The sequence below is a fragment of the Pollicipes pollicipes genome, unplaced genomic scaffold (genome assembly GCF_011947565.3).
Source record: "Pollicipes pollicipes isolate AB1234 unplaced genomic scaffold, Ppol_2.1 Scaffold_7231;HRSCAF=8579_pilon_pilon_pilon, whole genome shotgun sequence".
In the NCBI taxonomy this organism is placed as follows: Eukaryota; Metazoa; Arthropoda; class Thecostraca; order Pollicipedomorpha; family Pollicipedidae; genus Pollicipes; species Pollicipes pollicipes.
Genome location: NW_023597034.1, coordinates 35,391,450 through 35,408,446, shown reverse-complemented (window position 1 = coordinate 35,408,446; position 16,997 = coordinate 35,391,450). Strand labels below are relative to the sequence as shown.

Sequence of the window (16,997 nt, the reverse complement as noted above, 5' to 3'; positions counted from 1 at the left end):
TGTTGCAGGGTACAGCTCGCTTAGTGACGCAGCGTTACCTTAGTGTCGCAGCGTACAGCTCGCTTAGCGACGCAGCGTTACCTTAGTGTCGCAGGGCACGGCTCGCTTAGTGCCGCAGCGTTACCTTAGTGTCGCAGCGTACAGCTCCACGTGCTAAGCGCTCGCTTCCAACACTCGGTTTCCACCCTTTGAATGCGTGGGCGACAGCGATGACAGAGCGCCGGGCTAGACACACAGCCGCTTCAGACTAGTCTGGGTCATCACAGTGAGAACACTTCGTGAGCCCGTGGCGACAGCAAAACATGACGTTCGCTAGCACTCCCTACGTCACGAGTGGCACCATGGGAACACCTCGCGGCAACACCAAGTGAGAGGACGAAGCCAGACACGCTGGCTCGTCTGTCTCGACGCCGCCCGCTCGTCAAGAACCGGACGCGTGATGTATTCCTGCATGGCCGCCTTCGATCCGCAGGTGTTATCGTCGAATATCCGTGGCACTGGTCTGAACGGGAGCTTGTAATGGTTTTCCGCCGCGGCCGCTTCCGATTTAAAGATGTCGCCCATGGTCGTTTGTTGCCTGTTACGACGATATGGAGTTGTTTTTTGTGTCGATGCTGGTTACTTATTTGTTGAACTCTGCCACCTATTGAACTATACGTCATAGTCGTTGTTTGTGCTTCGTTTTAAGTTGTTGCCAAACATATGAATACACAAAACGTGTCAGTACATTCCCATGGCGACATTTAATGTTGTGCTCAGGCGGGCGTTCTGAAGGAATGTCATAACTGACTTCCGCCGGTCGCGGGCCGGGCATCTTTTGAGCCATCCAGAGTATGAGAGCGTCACTTCACGTTACGTTACGTTCGCATGGTAACGTCCGTCTGTACGCCCAGCTCATATTCAGCCTACGGGGCGGGAGCGCTGCGAAGAAGTCGCCTACCACAGCTATACTTTTCTGCTCAGTGAGGGGGAGGGCTCAACCCAACTTGATGTCTCCTTCCTCCCCCCCCCCCCGCAACCCGATTTTGAGAAGAAAGTTGGGCACATCCGGAGAGAGGCCAATTGGTTGGCGTATTGCGGGGGTGCGTTGTCATTATTCACATCCCAGCTCGACCCCCCCCCCCCCCCCCCACTGATTTTACGAACATACGCCCCTGTCGTCTATTGTGGGTCAATAATGACCAGCATAAAAGGCACAGCTACGAGTATCCGCCGCTGGCCTTGTTTTTCGAAACAATCGCATGGAATTTAGGAACGAAGTCTGCGACTGAGAAGATACAATACAGCCTTGCTGTCAGTTGCTGTTTTATTTGCTTCTAATACTCACCTTAATAAATATTCACTTGCCTTCTAAGCGACAACTAAAGCGTGCAGTTTCATGGACAAGCAGTTAAATAGGGGACACATCAAGACTGTACGCGTATCCAAAAAAAGCCCAAAACATCCGGTTACAAATGCAGCCCCAGGCTATCGTACCCCACACTCAGGAGTTACTCAGTTCTAGTGACTTCACAATGGTGGTTAAGTGTGGGGTGAATTATACCAGGAAGACTCGCCGCCACGCAAGAAGACCATCACACTCCAGGTTCGAGTTTCATAATTCAAACACAGACTGAAATGAATCGAAACAAGCCCTGGAGGCCACAGTACCAAACCATGCAACAGACCACCGCTCTTCTCTCAAAAGTATTCCAGTCGCATCTGGGTATCACTTCTCAAGCCTCCAGCCCCACACGAGAGCTGCCCGCACAACTTTGGGACCAAACGCCGGCAACGACACCGAAGGCAGAGCACATAAGCGGCGCTGTAAATGCGGTGCAGTAGGCCCAGCCGGCCGGCGCCGGCGCCGGCCGTCGCGCTTCAGGCGGCGGCGGCGCTACTTCTTGACGGCGGCGAGGCGAGCGGCGAGCGAGTCGAGTCCCTGCTTGATGGTGTCCAGCGAGGCGGCGCAGTCGGCCTGCACCTGACCGAGGCGCGCCTCGCCCTGGCTCAGGCCCGCCTCGATCTTCTGCTGCGCCGACTCCAGCTGGGTCAGCGAGCGCGAGAAGTTGAGCGCTGCGGCGGACAGAGGCCGGTGCGCCGGTGAGCGGGGGCGCGCGTGGGCACGCCAGTCCGGTCACCGCCGGCAGACGGAGACAACGCACGGCAGCCGGACGACACAGGCAGGGCGGAGCCGAGGCCAGGCTGCGGACCGCGCCGGGTGAAGGCCCTCGATGGTGAGAGTGCGTCAGCCACTATCAGCAATAAGGCACGCTAGCCATCAGCTTGAAACGTAACGTGTTACTTGAGCCCCGGCGCCTCACCCCGAGATAATATGGCAGTTGCGGCGATCGAAATTATGGAAGCAGTCAACACATTAATGGCTTCAAATGTGTGCGAGCCCTGGCATGGCTCAATAGGAAATGGAGAACAGGCTGAAATACAGAAATATGACCGCTATGCCCCCATTTAGAGCTCAAAGTCATCTACAGAGCACAGAACCGCCCAAACCGAAAAAAAAAATAAGTCAAACTATTCTTATAAATAGCCGGCGACCAAACCTTAACGTACAGGCTCATCATGGCCGATTACTGAAACGTGATGTGCCTTGCTGTGTAATGCGTGCTAGCTTAAGATCGTTTACATGTATGAGTGATGCCTGACGCGTGCTGCGCGATACCTGTTTACTTGAATGCGTTTGCAGGTGCACGCATTTTTTTCACGCATTCTAATTCTTAATGAGACATGCACTGCATCATAGTAATGGCTGGCAACAGCTCCACGTTTAATCTCAGGAATGTTGGTGGCCTGTAAAAGCCGTGGTTCGCCGTTAAAAAAAAAGAAGAAAAATCGAGTACGACCATCGGCAGGCAATTTTGAATCGACTTCTGCTATTTGTTTCGATAAAGCCATGTTGCCGAAATATCAACGCATCAATATCTCAATCCTCCGGGTTTTTCTACGGGGAATAAGGCCAATATTACTGGCTTACCTAGAACAGAGAACAACAAACTTATGGGCCAAGCCATTCCGTTACACAAGAGTCCACAAAAGTATGCATTCAGCACGCTACGCAACAAATGACGGCTGGACGCAAGACTACCATCTTTTTACACTTACCGTGCCAAGAATGACACATATGCATACATTTCATAACCAAATGCAACACTGCATTGCCTACAGCTGCGCGCGTCACCCAATAACTGTTCTGGTCATCAGCTGCGCGCGTCACCTAATAACTGTCCTGGTCATCGGCTACGTGCGTCACCCGGTAGCTGCTCTGATCATCGGCTGCGCGCGTCACCCAGTAACTGCCCTGGTCATCAGCTGCGCGCGTCACCCGGTAGCTGCTCTGATCATCAGATGCGCGTCACCCAGTAACTGCCCTGGTCATCAGCTGCGCGCGTCACCCAGTAACTGCTCTGGTCATCAGCTGCACGCGTCACTCAGTAACTGCCCTGGCCATCCCGAGCCGCACCGTGATCATGCAGTGTCTGCAGAGAGTTGAGACGCTCCAGGATGGCCGGCAGCTCGCCCTGGACGCCGGCCGTCTTCTGCATCAGGTCGTGTAGCTCCGTGATCTGACGGCGAGCACGAGCTTAGGCGGATTGCAGTACCACACGATACCTGCTGAGACACGCGGTCCGTACCACATCACTACATAAGGAAAGGCTGGAGAAACCAGAAAGTCGGCTTCCGCATACTTTACCATGGGAAGCATTGGCACCACGCGGTCCCCACCACATGACTAATGCACAAGGAAATTTTGAAGAGTCCAGGAAGGGGGTCGACTTCCGCTTACTTTATCATGAGAAGCATTGGCACCACACGGCCGAAGTCACGGTAACATCACATCATCGCGCCGGACACTAGGGCTGGGCACTGGGGCTGTGCGCTGGAGCTGGACACTGGGGTTGGGAGCTAGGGCTAGGAGCTAGGGCTAGGCACTGGGGCTAGGCACTGGGGCTGGGAGTTAGGGTTAGGCGCTGGGGCTGGGCGCTGGGGCTGGGCGCTGGGGCTGGGAACTAGGGCTAGGCGCTGGGGCTGGGCACAGGGGCTGGGCGCTGGGGCTGGGAGCTGGGGCTAGGCGCTGGGGCTGGGCGCTGGGACTGTGCGCTGGAGCTCGGCACTGGGGCTGGGATCTACGGCTAGGCGCTGGGGCTAGGCGCTGGGGCTGGGCGCTGGGGCTGAGCACTGGGGCTGGGCACTGGGGCTAGGAGCTAGGACTGGGCGCTGGGACTGGGCGCTAGGGTTGGGCTGGCGCGTCATCGAGCATGGAACAAGTTCTCTGGGCAAAAACTGCGTCCCGTCAATACAGGAAACGCACACCATCCGTAGATCGCCGTGCAGTGCTCCTAAAAAATTGCCGCTGCCCCAAAAGCCATAACAGCTAGGAACACGTATTTGGTGTCAAAACACGCACAATTGGTGCCCCATACGCTGTTGAAAATTTGGGCGCGACTGCACGGTATACCGGAGATGTGTTCTCGAAAAACCTTGAGGGGGGGCGTCACCCTTCTCCCCTTTCAGTCAACACAACTGTCAAAAACAGCCGCAGTGAGACTTACTGACAACTCACAAGCCATGCAGAGGACATGTCGGTAATGTGGACGGAACCGTCAAGAAACTCAAGTATCGGTATCTAGCACCCACGATCTGCGCGGTACGCATTCCAGCTATCTTGAGCTCAACAAGAGGCGGCAGATCCAAAAACGGAGAAACCTGTGTAATCACGGCGACTGTAATCACAACAAAGAGAACAGAACCTGTCCGTTCGACGCGACGTGAAGATATAGCTAACGATTCGATAGTTCAGACATGCTTCCTGGCAAATAAGCAGCCGTGCAAAAAAGGACTACGATGACGTTTATCACACGGAGGAGCAAAAGACTGACGAAAACCTGATCTCTCACAAATCTGATGCAACAGGCCGTCAGATGTGACCGAAAAACGTCAACAACGGAATGACATTATCAGGCATCTGATGGCATCTTAAGACGACCGCAGCTTGAGAACTGGAGGGTCGTGCCCAGTTTAAGTGCCACTACACGGAAGCGGATCTATCTCCGCCATTCTTTGCGTCATTTCGCCGTATTACCTGTTTACCCCACTCTCACCACACTTGTTAGGGAACAGACTATGATCATAATAGGCCTGTGGTGAATGTCCGGAGCATGTGAGTCACTCCCAGGTGCTGACCACGCCAAGTGATGATATCGTATGCTGCTATTTCACTTCTATTTGGCGGTACCGAACGCCGCAGCACCACACCGCGTCCCGAGATCCTTTCTGTCTTTCCCTCACAAGGATGCAATGCTGCAAGGATACTTCTGAATAATTTCGAGTAGGTCTATATGCCAAGGGACATGCATCTGCATCGAATCGGACAGCCTCCTGAGCTAATTTTGCACATGAACATCACAAAGTCCTGCTAGATGGCAGGCAAACTGATTCATGATCGGTATTTTTCGGCTGCGCTAGATTTGCAAATATTTTTAACGCGCTTCTTTCGTCGCTATCTTTATCTTTCAGCCCAATCAAACAAAGGTATCACCGCGGTAACTTGTCCAGAGAAAAACGCACCCGCCTGGCACGCCCTGCAAGGCGGGTGATTCATGATACAGCCAGCTGGGAGCGGCCACTCAAGATCAAGATCATATCGTGTGAGCCTCACACTCCCCTGGCGCCCGGCTGAGAGCGTATCCACGTGGCACTGCACCGGCCTGATACAGCTGGGAACCAGGACATCTCCCTCTGACATCATGCCAATGCTCGGAAGCCTCCCCACCGGGTGAAGAGCAGCGCGGGGGGGGGGGGAGATAAAATTGTGCTGTTCTGTGCTGTTCATTTCCCTTTGAGCAACGGCCTGGTCACAGCGCCTCACTCCGCAAGAACTGGATAGCCTTATATATAACTGGATAGTCTTCCTTCGCACCCCAGTACGGAGCCCATGTCACCGCCGGTCACCGCCGTCACCACGACGCGGCGACTCACAGTGGACAGTTTGTCGGCGTCGACGCCGGCGGCGCGCTGCTCGGCCAGCTGGTTCATGCGCTGGTGGAGCGCCTGAAGGCGCGCCTCGGCCGCCTCCAGCGTGGCCGGGTCCAGCAGGGCCACCTTCGAGCTGAGAGTGGCCACGGCCGACAGCAGCGAGCGCTGCCGCGTCTCGGCCGACAGCCGGCTCTGCAACGACGGGTGGTGGGGTCCGGTACCGACGTACCCGCACGACCACACGGGGAGACTGAGGCGGCGGAGCAGACGGCGCGATCTAAGCACGCAGGAGTATGACACAGACACTGTGTTTTCACAATATTACTGCATACTTATAAGACCATCGTCACGCGTACAAAGCAAAGATCACAACAATAGAAAACTAGACGTCCAACAACGCCCCAAATATATGGCGGCTTAATATCATGTGTCTGCGCTGAAGAACCAATGTTGTGAACCTCAATACCTGTGCAGTCCCCAGAAATATTAACACATACAAACTAGCTAGGTCTGTGCTGATGAAGCGATCGGCATCATAATAAAATATCTGGAATTGCAACGTTTATTTAACTATTTCGTGACTTTTCCAGTTCTAAATCAATACAATAATATCACGTTGAGATCAAAGAAAGCACCTTTACATCAGACTATGTATTTCAGAGGATATCTAGCATATCTATAGAGCGTATATATATCGCATATCTATAGAGCATATACAGGTCATCTTCTACTCGCCATGGCCGGACCCAGCGTCCACGGACCGCCCGCAACTGACCATCTTCTCCGGCGTGGCGCCCACGGCCCGCTCCATGCGCTCGAGTCGCTTCTCCAGCTCGCCGAGCGCCGACGCCTGCTGAGCGCGCGCCTTCTCAGGGCGCACGTGCAGCTCGTAGGTGGCCCCCTCGCCGCTGGCCGGAGCGGCCGACTTGGCGGCTGGCGCGGCCCCGCTTGCTAGCTGGGACAGCTGCAGCTCCAGCTTACTGAGGGGGGGGGGGGGCTAAGACTGATACGCCAGGCTGCAGCACGACACAGGTGGAGAGCATGATAGGCGATACGTGCATGAAAAGCAAGCATGAAACACGATTTCAGAGCTGCAATGAGCAGACCATCACACTTATAATACGATACCATTATACGATCATACGGCAACAAATGCAAAACCGTTACAACCACGAGGCCACATCACGATGAACACGACGCGCACACCGGCCCCCGCTCCCGGGAGCGCCCGACGGGAGCGTCTCGCTCTGCTGACCTGCGCAGCGCGCCCTGCGGGTCGCCCAGGGCGTTGAGCACCTGAGCGCCGAGGAGCTGCTCGAGGTTGACCTCGGCCAGGTGCCGGTGCAGCCGCTCCACCTCGGCGCCGATCTGGGCCGACGAGCGATCCTCCTCCGACGAGTCCGGCTGCAGGCCCGACTGCACGCCTTTGGGGAAGGGGAGGGGGAGGGAGGTCAGCGGCGGCGGCGAACGGCCAGGGTCACGCCGGACAGCGAGAGAGCGCGGCGCCGTGATGCACGTTTCCTGCAGTACCGGAGGTGCTGGACGATAACAGGCCATGCATATCAAGTACAGAAGTAAGCGGCGCATCACCTCACCGTTCCAATAAAACGTTGTCAACGATGGGCGGCAAGTTAACACGCACGCCTGATAGCAATTATCGCCGATGAAGTGCTGGGCGCATTTTCAGCGCTACTTCTGTACGTGTGTGACGTCTGCGCGGCAGCCACCAGTGCACACACGTGGTCGCACTATACTGCAGCAAACCGTACCGATCCTGGCAGCTGTCGAACCTACGCCCACTCACTAGCGATCTCCTCGTCCAGCTGCTGCACCTCCAGCTTCAGCCGCTGGTACTTCTGCACGACGGTCTCTGGCTCGCCCTCGCCGGCCAGCTCCCACTGGCCAGTGCGTGCCGCGTAGCCCGTCTGCCGCGCGTGCAGGGCACAGGGTCAGGCCGGCGGGCTCGGCAGCCCCACATGCGCCACGGCGACATGACTCCGAAGGTGACTACGCTACACACGCATCAGCTCCAGGAGAATGACTGAGCCGCGCACGTAACAAAGTCAAGGTTCGCCTCTGAACAGCACTTGGCTTCAGAAAATATATACTGCCCTTGTCATTGGGCTTTTCGTCGAGCTGCCCCACGCCCCACATCCTGGCGGGAAGAGCGGCCACCGCGGGAAATGAAACCCACACCTCTGGTTTCAGACACGCAGCCTAACCACTTCTCTATCGGTACCCAACGAAATATATAATGGCAACGATATCTCATCACAGCTACCGGGATTACAATACGACCGAGCGTTCATACACGTGGGATCACCGTTGGAAAACAGCACCACCGGTTGGATAAAAATGACTGGCAAACGAGCCTGCCCGTGCTCACGTTCAGTCCTCTTCGGAGGCGATCTGAGAAGTCCGCCTTCTGGCCATCCAGGCTCTTGTCTTTGAACTTGTTGAAGGCCTCCGTGGCGGATACATGCAGCTTTTCCACGTTCTCGCTTTCGTCCTGTAAAAAATCGCATGACGTGTTAGTTTAATCCACTGCGGATGTACGCAGGCTTTTGTAACTTATTATATAAGTTAACCCCAAACGGTCATTCAACTTATCGCAGTCCCTCAGTCCCTGTTGACAAAATCAGCTTACATGAAGGACAAAACAATCCCCAAAGCTCCATCTGTCGACTTAAATCCTAGCTCCTGTCGGGCACTCAAACCAAAAGATAGCCCGGCGCCCAAATAAGCACGTATGAAGAAAAAAACACTTCCTGGAGCATAATATGTCGACTTTCCCACCAGTTTTAGCGAACACTCGATCCAGAAAGCTCTCCAAGTACCGTGTTCACTGAAATCTTGCCGCAAGTCGTGTTAAAGATATGCGATAAAATGATGTCGTCACGCTTACACGAAACTCGCGGATGTATTTGATCACCACGAATCAGCTGAAATCACGAACAAATGTTCTGACCACGCTGAACATCAGCCACCCACAGGGCTGAGGAATGTGAACGGATAGCGCAAGACTAGCTGCCACAAACATCTTGTAGGACGTACGTCATAATCGGCATCCTGGTCGGCCTCCGGTCGCTCATCCGTCTCAAACGTATCTGGCTCGTCATCAGGAGCCTGCAGTGGTAGAATGCGACAGTGAGCGGCGTGGTGGCAAAGTCTTCGGATTAGCATCGCAATGTCCCGGGCTTCCCTATGTGGTTATAAGTGACTTGTGACACGCTGGCAGCATGGGCCATCTCGGGCCTGCCGGGCCATTTTGGGCCCGGGGTTTGCTTCACAAGCGTTGAATTTATAAGGACATTGTTGGCATTATTTTCGTGATGAGTCACCCCCTACACCGCCTGAAGCCACGGGGACCATTTCTGAATCCGACTAACATTGCACGGCGAGGTAAAAGTGGTATATTAAAGACACCTATGCATCACAAACCAAGATACGCCTTCGCATCATCAAAGCAAACCAAAAAGTCAGAACATGCCATCAAGAGCGGTGGGGCGTCATGATGTCTACTGAGTGTCAACACCTGATGGATGCTTTAGATGTCGAGATGCGTCACCGATTGATGCCGCATATATGCAACGTCATAGTCGAGACCATCCCCATAACTCAATGGGTTAGAGCGTCCCCCGCCCCCTCCCCGCTCCATCCGTGGCAGGATGGGTGGATTTGAGTTACTTCGGTGCTCCTGATTTCCTCCTCACCGGATGGGTCCGCTGCCGCTGACAGCAGTCGCCCAAGGCCGCTTAAAGTCAGAGGGCGGGGCGGACCACACTGAGCATTGTGATACACTCAAATCTTGTCGAAAAGCTACGCTGTTCAGCTGGAATCTCACAATCGAACCATGGAATCATGTGGTCATATTGAGTTACACAAGAAGCATTGCTTATAGTGAGCACTCATTGCAGAAATCCAACAAAAAGGTCAAAATGAGTTTATAACACACAAAAAAGCATTAATTTAAAGACTGGCAACAAATAAGACATCTCTTATCACTTAACTGTCCAATCAATTTCAGCTTTGTTGAGCACATGAGTACCAATGCACTTACCAGACCTGGAAGGTTTGCATACTTTGGGTCAGCCATTACGTAATTCCACAAGTGTCTGTCACTTGCACAACAGCCTGCAAAAAAGCAAGTTATTAGATCAAAGGAAGTGTTCCACATCTGCAAGGGTTTTGAGCTAACATAGCCATTTTGAAGGCAATTCAGTGCAGTGTACAACCCTGCCCTTCTTGAGACCTAAAACCCACTTGTTTCTGAGCTGCAAGCCCGCGAACGTGCGCGGCCTATTTCGTGCAGTCTATTTCACGGTCATTAAGGCATGAGCGACACCATAGCAGGGTCCTTCAAACCCTGCCACCCCATAGAGCGGGCCGCGTTCGAGGCCGAGAAACACATTGTCGTCCAGCCGTTCAGATCCGACGGCCGTCAGTGCTATTCCCAAATATCCTAGACATGGATTGGCTGTCAAACTATGCTGAGCAAGCTGTTAATTGATCACGAATCATGTTTTGTGCTACATAAGATAAGAAGTTGGACATAGTTTATTCTCTTGCTAGTTATTACAGAAATAGGACTTAGAATCAAGCAATTCAAGAATAAACAAGAAACAGTAGGAATAGCCTTATCCCTCATATAAAAACAAAGAGAATAAAGATATAGATGTTTTCCTATTTTGAGAGCATGCTTTCATCAAAACAAACAGCGCAAGTAAATTCTGCTATTTGAATGTATCTTTATTCAATTTCCCCATAACATTGAGGAACATATTTAATTAATACAGAAATTGTGTTGTCTAGAGCAGTCTTTCCACTTAAAAGTGTACCAATAGTTGTAAGTGGTCTTATCTCCTCATATGTGATGCTTGCTTAACACCATCAAATGTGGAACATTCCCTTTAAGCCATATAGCATGCACTATTGCACCCCTGCATCCTTGGATATCAAAGTGGAAGGAAGGTTGGATGGGTTCCATGCATATCTTAGTTTGTGAGTCACATGGGACAGGCCTCAGGGGCTGGAAAAAAAATTAAAGGGGGTTAACCCATTTGCTTGAGGATGGCTCTTCCATTTCAGAGCAAAAAATTTACTGTAAAATGTTGAGCAAAAAGGCAAAAAGTCACCAGATTTAATGGTTGAATTAGAAAAGCCACTGAAAAGACCTGAGCCTAAAATGCAACAGGAATTAATAAAGTCAACAAGGATAACACAAAATGGAATAGTCAGAGGATGAAAAGTCCAAAGAGGCAAAGTAAGACAGTTTCCTGTTAAGTTGAGAGGGGCCTGGAGCCCCCCAGCACCTTTGAGAAGAAAGTGTGTTGAATCCTGGCAGAATTCCATTTCCTGGTGCTTTGAAGGCAGGTTGCCCTTTTTCCCGCCTATACCAACCCCTCTCACCTACACATTATATCACTAAATGAAAACTATGTTACATCACACTGAAGTATCTGCCACCCTGTACTACTAAAATGCATTTATCTTGCAATCTTTAAAGATCCAAAACATGGGAAACGTGACAGCATGGCACCCACCACCACTACCTCAAATAACATGCAATAAGAGTGTCAGTCCCAGTATGTAAGATGTATGATGTGTAAGATGTATTATTTAAGGTACATGCAAGAAATGTGCGATGGGTATCCACCCAAAAGTTGAGCCCCCGTCCAGTTGATCACAGACAAGCAAATGGGCGCGGCACACCTCAACCACCCGTGGTCCACAAAAAACGCACCTCACCATCAGGTCATGTGCAAATAGTAAAAAAGCTTCAAGAAAACGCTGTCTGTTGTACTCTGGACAAAAATAACCAGATATAACTTTCAATTCTTAGAAATGAAGGACTTACCCTGCCCTCACACCAAGAATGCAGCGTACAAGGTGCTGTATTGGCGGAACTCAATACTTCATTTTCTGGCTTTGACCAAAGGTCCAAATGACGTCACTAGAATGATCACCTCTTAGCGTTTTTGGTTTCTACCTTTTTTTTAGGGGCGAGCGTCCTATAGGTTTAGCGTTAGGGGGTAGTTTAGTCCTATAGCGTTTATGAGCGTATGAGCGTTTAGTCCTATAGGGGGGTAGGGGTGAGCGAACCCATGAACTTTATCCATCCTATTTCCGAAATTTATTTCTTCACAAATTTTATCCATTTTACTCTGCTGCCATAATTTAGCCTTAGTATAGAAAAGAAAATCCTCTCATTTCCGTTTTTTATTATGAACTCAAAGTTCCTGCGTTGAGCCAACGACTTTCGCTATCTCAAAAGATTCTGGTTGAACGGCATTGTAGTGCTTAACAACGAGTATATTGTAGGTACTAAAAATTTCGATCTGTGCCCATCCTCAAGGGGTCAGCTCTTGAGAATGGGCAAGAAACAGCAGATGGAGTTTGTGAAAGTTTCTTCATAGACGCCTCATAGCTTCCGAAAATTTGCTACACCGATCTTGCGCCCCGCTTTGGTTCCAAGACGTGTCATTTACAGAACAGCCAGCCACTATCTGGCCACAACATCTGCCTGCCATTGTGTACAAGGCACATACCCTTAAATGGTACTGCTTCGAGGCCGCTCCATGAGGATGCGGGGAGGCAACGATCTTAAGTGGCTGTTGGGCTTCTCTCGGAAGTGACAGCCACTACGGTTCAAGAAGATTTCATAGAATGGCGTGATGGCAATGCTCCAGGACTGCCTTAAGCTGATGGCCTCATTCTGCTTGTAATCGAACAGTATAGACGGGGTTGTATCTTGAGAGTGAGTGGGAGAGGGCGTGAGACCATGTCACTCTCCCTCTTTGGCCAATTATGAGGTTTTACACTCATGGTGAAAGAATACCAAATTCTAATTACAAAACTATACAGCCTTTGTTTCCAAGAGGTACCAAACTTCATCGAGACTGCAAAGAGTCATCAACTTTCATGTTCAGGAGGCACCGAATTCAACACGCGCTCAGGTGGGAAGTCAATTTGATCCTCGCAAAGATTTTTCCAGAAAGGTTTCCGAATGACGCGACGTAGCTCAGCCAAATTTTACATAGCTAAAGACACTTGAATAGCGGATCGCTCGGTATCAAAACTTCAGGTGCACATCGTAAGTTTGCTCACCTACGACAGGTCAAAATCGTGCCATGTATTCGTGCCGGAGTGAGAAACGAAGCCATACATCTCTGAGATGCTTTTTTAGACAACACAACAATTGAACGAACAATTTCATTAACCTGGGATCAGGTAAGAAAGCCAGACCGAGGTCAAAACAAATCTGCTTTACAACTTTAGGACCTGCTGTATGCAGTAGTTTCTGGTGCTCATTTCGTGTTTATTGATGACAGGAACCGCATCATGCATCTTTCGTGAGCTTCTCAAATGTCAAAACAGGTAAGCGACCTGAAATGACCCAGGTCAACACTTTAATTTTAGAGGTATGCAGCATAGCGTTAACTTTTTCGTTTATTCAAATGCGAAACTCAAAGCAGTCTTGCATGATTTTGGTCACCACTACCTTAGAAAGGTCAAACAAGGTCAATGACCTTAAATGAGCATGTAACTTTTTGCTTAGAGCATGTATCTAGGTTTTGGAAGGCTTTGGAGATCCACCTGAGTTTGACCTTATCTGAACTTATTTAACCCGAAAGTCGATATTTTGGAACCTCAAACGTTGACCTAAGTAAGTTGACGTACCGACCAGCACACCCTGTGGACTTGGGTGTCTTTTGAGCTCTTTTAGTTCCTCAGATTTCAGCGGTGTCAAATTGATCTCTCCCCCACCCGAGCGAAGGGTATCCAACCGGCCGCCTGTGCGCGTTTCAAGGGTCACTGCAATAGGTGTGCTCTGTCCGCTTGACAACATCTTGGATCGGCCCATTCGGCAAAGGAGTACTTGGCCCATTATTTCCGACACCATAACCTTGGTTTTCAATGCGCGCCTATCTCCAGAGTGCACCAAGCTTTCATTTGCATGCTCTGCCCCCCACGCAGAACGAAATCCTGGAACAGCTCGGGCCACCATGACGGGCCACCATACGGGTCATTTGAAGGAACCCGATATCTCAATTTTCTAAGGGTACCAAAATCAGGGGCACCAATCACCACCAATCAAAACACAACTTCTGTGCCTTCCACCCGAACGAAATCCTAAGTCTGGCCTCTCGGAGAAGAGATACCTAGTGGCTTCATTTCGGGCATCACGACTTGCATTTTGAAAAGGCACCCACTTCTAGGGAGGCAACACGACGGCCTCCAAACCCTTTTATTTCAAATGACCTCAAGCCGCAGAGGGCACAACAATTGCTCCATTTTCTTCACGAGAAACCGAGGGTCCCGATGTTGACTTGAGGACTGACCCACAGGTCCCGGTCCCGAGGGTCCCGAGAACCCCTTTGAGTCCCAAGGGAACGGCGATCAAGGGTCCGATCGAAGGATCCGAAGAGCAGGCCCATGATGAAGGGTCCGAAGGGCCTCTTTGAGGAGGTACCCGTTATAAGCTATGCTGCCCTGTCCTGCCGTTAGGAGGTACCCTCTATATTTAGGAGACTGCATTTCTGGAAAAGGAGGCCTTTTCAAATATCAGATGGCCGCAGTTCCGAATAAGGATGTGCTGTTTTGCGAAAAAGAGGCCTCTTTTCTAGATCTGGAGGCCCCTTCATGAATCGGAGGTATCCTATTCTGAGTAAGAAGGCCCCTCTTTGCATCAGGAGAGAAGGTCCCCATCTTGCTGTTTAAATGCCGACTCTAATGTACTTGGATATGATGCATGCAGCAGTTTGCTAAAGGAGTACATGCCCTCGCCCCCCCCCCCCCCCCCCCTCATTGAATACAACTGCGCCGTCTCTGGCGAGCATCAACATCGCTGCAATCCAACCGTCGGGACTGTGCACGCTGCTCCGGCGCACATCTGCGGACCAGAGCACCGCCACGACTCAACCGTCGAAGACGCACTTCTCGCGGGCACATCTACGGACCAGAGCACCGCCACGGCTCAACCGTCGGAGACACACTTCTCGCGGGCACATCTGTGGACCAGAGCACCGCCACGGCTCAACCGTCGAAGACACACTTTTCGCGGGCACATCTGTGGACCAGAGCACCGCCACGGCTCAACCGTCGGAGACACGCTTCTCGTGGGCACATCTGCGGACCAGAACACCGCCACGGCTCAACCGTCGAAAACACGCTTCTCGTGGGCACATGCGCGGCCGAGCCGGGTTGACCAGAACACCACTGTAGCGTCACTGCGATACCACAGCCACTGGTAAAAACGAACGATGGTAAAGTGATGACAATCGATAAACGAATTTAGATGTCAACATAGATAAATTTTACGACTACATCAATAAGAAGTCAGTACAAGACTCAGCGTGAGAACTGAGCAGTCACATGTGAGCTTGACGCGTCAACACTCTTTCAAGCCGTGCGGTATGCTCCAGGTCGACATGGTCATTAAGCTCATGGCTTGAAATAACGTAGCGAATAAGGTACTAGCTCATGTTGGTGGTTCCATGCACAATTGTGCAGCACGAATGTTGTCTCTCCTTTGTACATTTGTGTGGCATAAGTGCTTCTGTCCTATACAAAATTGTGCAGCTCGAGTATTTTGGTGTCAAGGTCATACTATAAGAGTATCTCTATTCCGTGAGGTGAAAGATAATGCTGCACCGATATTGTATAGGAAGGGTAGACCCGCTCGATCCTGACGCCCCACTGTGACCCTGCACGAGACTTTGTAATCCGCGGGCGTGTATGTGCGAAGAGGAGCCCTTCACCAGGCACCATGCGAGTAGAGCTGCGGCTCTGTTGCACTGCCTGGCCGGATGGCTCCTGCGTTGGCTGCTTGTTCGTCACCTGATCACTGCCCCCCCCCCCCCCCTCTCCCGTCTCGGTCGTGGTATTTCTAGAAGTCCTGGTGATAACTATATCCCGTTCTTTTTGCCGCATTCTTTAGTTGTCGTTTTTTGTACCTGGGATTATTGTTTTGACCGACTCTTTATTCGCTTCCTTGTGTTTTGTAAATATTTTCTGAAATACACCCATCGTGTTCCATCATGCAGACGCTTCCGTCGAAACGCTCCGACAGGGATGTAGGTGTCCCCGGAAAAAGAACTGAAGCACCTTTGGAAAAATGATCTTGGTAGATGTATTTCGATAGTCTGAAACCGAAAATAGTTAGTACCTATTTTTCGACACTTACAAGCCCAAAACCGGTTCTGGGAACTAGCACGAGTCATAAACCATCAGTTTGTCACAAAAGCGGCTAGCTGGCCAGCCGCCGAATCGAAGACCTGCAAGCCACAACGAGCCTTGCATTTTAATGAGAGGACAAGTGTGCCCATGAGCCATAAAAATAACTCTGCATCAGATGTGCGACAGATCAAATGAAGGTAGCATCACTCCAAGAAGATATAAGGTATTTATCTACAATATGATAAAAATAGAAACAATGTATTAATCTACAATATGATAAAACAAATTATATGCACGATACCCGCTCTTGAAAAAAAAAACATATTGATGAACATAGGCTTTGCACTGGAGTCTTAGTACATGAACAATATGCAAATTTTGAGCACTAACAGCCATTCCCAGAAAACCACAGCCTTGCCTCAATTTGCCAACTTTATCAGCTTGCATAATCGTAATGCACATTACAGATGGCCAAGTTGAACTTCTTAACTGCAATTCAAATGTAAAGTTCCAGCTATAAGGGTGCACAATTCCGCGATTACAGCTGGAGATCCTCAATCTGTAGGTCTTTCGGCGAATCATATGTCACCAGGGCTTGGGAAGCAATTTAAAAAAAGACAGTATGAATACCCTCCATCCTTCCCGCATCCACGTTTGCAGCTTTATGCCTGGATTCTGAGAGATATGTCGGATCCTACAGCGGTTTAACCAACCGATAAAAAAGAGGTTGGATGTTAGGAAGTGATAAATTTAGGCCTCATGGATCCGATGCAGACATCCTCTTCTGGTAGCTGTATATAGATGCATTTAAGATAACACAGATAATGGAGCCATTTGGTCCAGTGTTT

The 16,997-nt window shown here is 50.8% G+C and overlaps 1 protein-coding gene across 3 annotated transcripts; it reads right to left on the bottom strand.

The window, feature by feature from the left end:
- Nucleotides 1-1,203: 1,203 nt before the first annotated feature.
- LOC119109707 (dynactin subunit 2-A) lies at nt 1,204-11,838 on the bottom strand. 3 transcript variants are annotated; one of them, XM_037233443.1, is made up of 10 exons: nt 11,714-11,838; nt 10,031-10,104; nt 9,025-9,096; nt 8,357-8,479; nt 7,775-7,895; nt 7,226-7,394; nt 6,746-6,950; nt 5,974-6,162; nt 3,458-3,560; nt 1,204-2,055 (listed from the first exon to the last, which is right to left on the bottom strand). In XM_037233443.1, exons 2-10 carry the CDS (start codon nt 10,064-10,066, stop codon nt 1,877-1,879), a joined length of 1,197 nt encoding a protein of 398 aa, XP_037089338.1. In that variant the 5' UTR covers nt 10,067-10,104; nt 11,714-11,838; the 3' UTR covers nt 1,204-1,876. The 3 variants fall into 3 exon arrangements, with proteins under 3 accessions (XP_037089338.1, XP_037089337.1, XP_037089339.1); XM_037233442.1 differs by having other exon boundaries at nt 11,828-11,833; XM_037233444.1 differs by having other exon boundaries at nt 11,719-11,783.
- Between the last annotated feature and the right edge of the window lie 5,159 nt (nt 11,839-16,997).